Raw genomic sequence first — 4,074 nt, forward strand, 5'->3', positions numbered from 1 at the left:
TCTGGCGGCTAGCTGTGTGATGCGGATGCTTGTGTTGCCGAGCTCCAAAGCTTTTTGCACTGTCTCAGAATTCAGTGGGTCCTAGACTTTCACCGCCCTCCTTCACCATCAGTCACGCGCAATTGGTCCAATAGTACATTTCTTGCGTGATTGCCCCTGTACAGTGTAGCGCAAGCAGCAATTGCCAAGAGCACTACCATCTCAGTGCGCTCGGCCCGTGACTCGCGAGCTTGCCAGGTTGTTGGGTGGCTTAATCGTTAAGTCTTGTGTGGGGAGTGAAGGAGCTTGAAGTAGGTGAGGCGCAGATCTTTGAGCCGCTGATGGGTGTATATCGTTCAGGATGGCGATCCTGATGGGTTTAAGTTACTGGGACGTATGTCCTACCTGTGGGAGCGACGATTGTGGCGAGTCAGTACTGAGAGAGAGCACAAACAAACTGGGGAATGGGACTGGACGACACTCCGAGCTAATCTACAATATCTCGCGAATGTGAAGACGGATCCCGTCGCAATTGCGATACGCGCATCCAAAGGGAAGAGCGAAGAAGCACGGGGAGCAGCAATGGAGGTCGGGACTACGAAGGAATCATCGATTGGATAACTGTGTTGGCTTTCAAAGGACCGGCTTCAGGAGGTAAGATTGTGGTCTGTGAAGTGACGATTCAGAGTGTGTTTGCACCCCCTCCGCATCTCTCAGCTCCTCCTCCTCCTCCTCGTTCTCCTCCTCTTTGCCTGCTCTCGTCGACTGATCACAGACGTTTACATCCTACATCCTTCCTCGCTCTCCTTTCCTGCATGCAAACTTGCCTCGCCATTCACACAATTCGCAACCATTTCTCGCACCCCAGGCGTCTTTTTGCGTGCATGGAGCTTCGGAGCTTCTGCATGCATGGGAGAGATGCCCGTTCCTGCCTGAGAAAGGACAAGAGGACGAGGCCATTCGCGCTGGGATAGCCTGCTATGCGCAGTTTTTTCATCGTTCACGAGTGAGAAAAGACGAGAGGGCGCAATGGCACCTGGAGTGGTTTTCTAAGGGCAGTGTTGCTATGTAGAAAGACGGCGGTTTTGGTATTACCTTTGTGGTTTTGTAGTTAGGTGGTTTTGTAATATATGGATTTTGTAACGTAAGGGGATTTTGTAGTGTTAGGGGCACCTATGGATCTTCAGCTGCGCCGCCGTACGCCGCCATCGGAAAAGCCCGAGCAACGCCTGGATTACAACGCGCCGCTCTTGTCCGCCCGCCCGGGCGGCGCCTCCGCCGTCACCCCGTCGCCTTTCTACAAGCTCAGCTCCGAGCTCAGCCGCGAGTCCCTTCGCATCCCTGGCGCCGTCCCCTTCCGCTGGGAGCTGACGCCCGGCCGCCGGAAGGAAGCGCCGCCGTCTCCGGCGTCGCCGCCAGCCTCCGCCGCCTCCCCCCGCCCTCCCAAGCCCAGCCTCGCCAGTCTCTTCCGCCATCCCAGCCTCTCCACCCGCCCAACGCCGCCGCCCATCGCCGCCCCGCCCAACGCCGCCGCTGACCCCCGCGCCTCCAGCGCCCGCTTCTCCCTCACCCCCCAACCCGACCCCACCGCCTCCTCCTCCCCCTCCTCCTCCGAGGATGCCTCCTCCGACGCTGCCTTCACCACCGTCACCGACGCCGCCTCCGCCACCCTCCCCCTCAGCCTCGACGGCTTGCCGCTTGGCGTCGCCTCTTCCACACCTTATTACACTCCCGTAGCTACCTCCAGCAACGCTCGCGACTTCATCATGCACCGCTTCCTCCCCGCTGCCCACGCCATCGCTTGCGACTCCCCCCAACCCCCATGCCGGCGCCGCCCACCTACGCCCCTCCAGCAGCAGGCGACGAGCGCCATGGGGAGCAGCGCCGTGGGGATAAATCCCCGACCCAGCCCCATGCATAGCCCGCTAACTTCTTCCTCCTCAGCAGCGGCCACCTTCGCAAAATTACCACCCACGTCAAGTTTCGTGGCTTCCGACGATTCTTACACGTACGACGACGAGTCGGTTGCTGCTGATCATGCTGATGACAACGATGATGATGGTTCTGCTTATGATGTTTCTTCGCATAGATCTGCTTCTATGAAGGCTTGCGGCATGTTCTGTTTCCGATTCAGGAACAGATTCTCGCATATACATCGTGCTTCCACGCATACGCCCCGGCGTTCCATCCAGCAGCAGATCAAAGTTAAGAAGGCTCCTTCTCCTCTTTCCCGTCCTCCCAGTACTCTTGCTGACATGTTCATCCAAGATGCACTCGATAACGATGATCAGGTATGCTTGTAATTTCTTCTTTCGATGGCTTCCAAACGAGCAGTACACTTCATTAGTTCTGCATAGTAGACCGACAGATTGTAGTTGTTATTGTGCATTTGATGTATTCAAGCTCACACGATATTTGCATTGTTCTGTCGGCAGGACGTCGTGGCATTACATGTGAGGGCGAATGCACAAGAAAAGAAACTATCGCTCAAGAAGATGGAGCACCTCAGGCCCGTAGCTTACACACGCAGCCCCCTTCATCAACTTCTTTCACTGGATCAGGAAGCTGGCACACCAAATTACTACGATGCGCCTAGTAGATTCAGTCCTTCCGTAAGCGTCACTCCTTATAGGAACGCCGCCACTATGTCGCCCTTCCCTGAAGGGAAAGCGTTTTTAGGATTGCCCAGGGACCGTCACTTCAACGGCATGAGTAGCCAAGCCGATGTATCAGCAAGTTCTTTCGAGACGCCTCGAGAGTCTGTGGGTGAGAGGAAAATGGCTGAGACCGATGGTTGCAAGAGTGGATATGGTTCCTCATCCGCTCGTTCTTCTCTCTCCAGAGAACATTGGCCCAACCAAAGAATTGCGAAGACAGATATGGCACAGAATGCTGAACCAGAAGTTCGTCAGATTCCCGATTGTGCAAAGGTAGTCGACCCCGCTGATTCTGCCTTGCAGCAGCCTGACTATACTGGAAACGGAGAGATTCTTCCTCCAGAGAAGAAGAATCGGCCATTTATGGTCTCCGGTCCTCGTCCCAACTCTCCCAGCAGATTCTTTGTTTCGAAAATATGGACTGAGACCAACACTCCTGCAGACATCCTTGCTCCTCCACTTCCCAAATCCCCCTCTGAATCTTGGCTATGGAGGGCTATTCCTCTTGCTACCAGAAGCTTCTCTCCACTTTCGAATTCGCGGAGGCCATCTATTCCGCAGGTGAAGAAGCTGTTTACTCCATCTTCCAATGCTAAATGGGAAACCATTGTCAAGGGGAGTCACGTCCAGCCTGGACATCTGAGGTTTTCTGAGGTAAGGCCCACAAGGGCGTGCGAGATCAAGTGGCTTATTTTCTGTGCCGTTGCTTTGAGCAGCGTATCTTAATTTCTCGTCTTAATTTGTTCTTTGGTTTCATGGCAGGAACTCCAGTCGAATAATCATATCAAGGTCGGTGCAACTTAATCGGACCACTTGGGATGAAGTGGACGTGGGGAGGCCTGTATGTCGAATGCTAAGCTTCGAAAAGGGGATAGTTTGACTTAGTTCCGCTATGTGTAGCAAGATGAACAATACACGTCCCGACAACAGAGGGTTGGGTGGCCTCCGATCCATTACTCTTCTAAGAGGCCTTCAGACGAGAAAACAATTCGTGAGGTCTCTGTCAACTGTGGCTATGCTACTGAAACGGTTATATGAAGTGCAACTGACATGATTCACCGTATTAAAATTGTATATACTAAATACAAAGGAACCAATACGTTGCACGAACCTTTGTAAGTACTGTGAAGAGAAAGAATACAGATTCAAGGGAGCACACTTTTGAACTTCGCTCTCTCTCGCAGGCTCTCTTTACTTTCTTACGGACCCGCATCATTTTCACTCTCTCTCTCTCTCATTCTCATTTTAAGTTCCTGAAATTCTCGATTGGAAGACATGCAGGTGCACTAATCGTAGACTTCATTACAACGGATGACTCAAAAGAGGAAATTGCTTGCAGGTGTGTTGAAACTACAGCTGCCGTTGTAATGTTCAGTTTCATAGGTAATGGCTTTTGGAAAAAGAAAAGATCCATTTCCAGCCCCTTTCTGGCTATCTT

The 4,074-nt window shown here is 52.9% G+C and overlaps 1 protein-coding gene across 2 annotated transcripts; it reads left to right on the forward strand.

The window, feature by feature from the left end:
* On the forward strand, positions 1-3,805 carry LOC147900336 (uncharacterized). Of its 2 annotated transcripts, none has more exons than XM_087376935.1 (4): positions 1-633; positions 1,141-2,270; positions 2,415-3,290; positions 3,399-3,805. In XM_087376935.1, exons 2-4 carry the CDS (start codon positions 1,155-1,157, stop codon positions 3,438-3,440), a joined length of 2,034 nt encoding a protein of 677 aa, XP_087233061.1. In that variant the 5' UTR covers positions 1-633; positions 1,141-1,154; the 3' UTR covers positions 3,441-3,805. The 2 variants fall into 2 exon arrangements, with proteins under 2 accessions (XP_087233061.1, XP_087233063.1); XM_087376937.1 differs by having other exon boundaries at positions 1,147-2,270.
* The last annotated feature ends 269 nt before the right edge of the window (positions 3,806-4,074 follow it).

Source organism: Dipteris shenzhenensis, chromosome 7 (genome assembly GCF_047967505.1).
Source record: "Dipteris shenzhenensis isolate YYH24624 ecotype China chromosome 7, Dip_SZ_1.0, whole genome shotgun sequence".
Taxonomy (NCBI): Eukaryota; Viridiplantae; Streptophyta; class Polypodiopsida; order Gleicheniales; family Dipteridaceae; genus Dipteris; species Dipteris shenzhenensis.

What these genes read in the sequence shown, in the direction of transcription:
- LOC147900336 (XM_087376935.1), top strand. Translation starts at nt 1,155, where the DNA reads ATGGATCTTCAGCTGCGCCGCCGTACGCCGCCATCGGAAAAGCCCGAG. An exon ending in CACTCGATAACGATGATCAG is followed by an intron (nt 2,271 to 2,414) that starts GTATGCTTGTAA and finishes TTCTGTCGGCAG; the next exon opens with GACGTCGTGGCATTACATGT. An exon ending in GACATCTGAGGTTTTCTGAG is followed by an intron (nt 3,291 to 3,398) that starts GTAAGGCCCACA and finishes GTTTCATGGCAG; the next exon opens with GAACTCCAGTCGAATAATCA.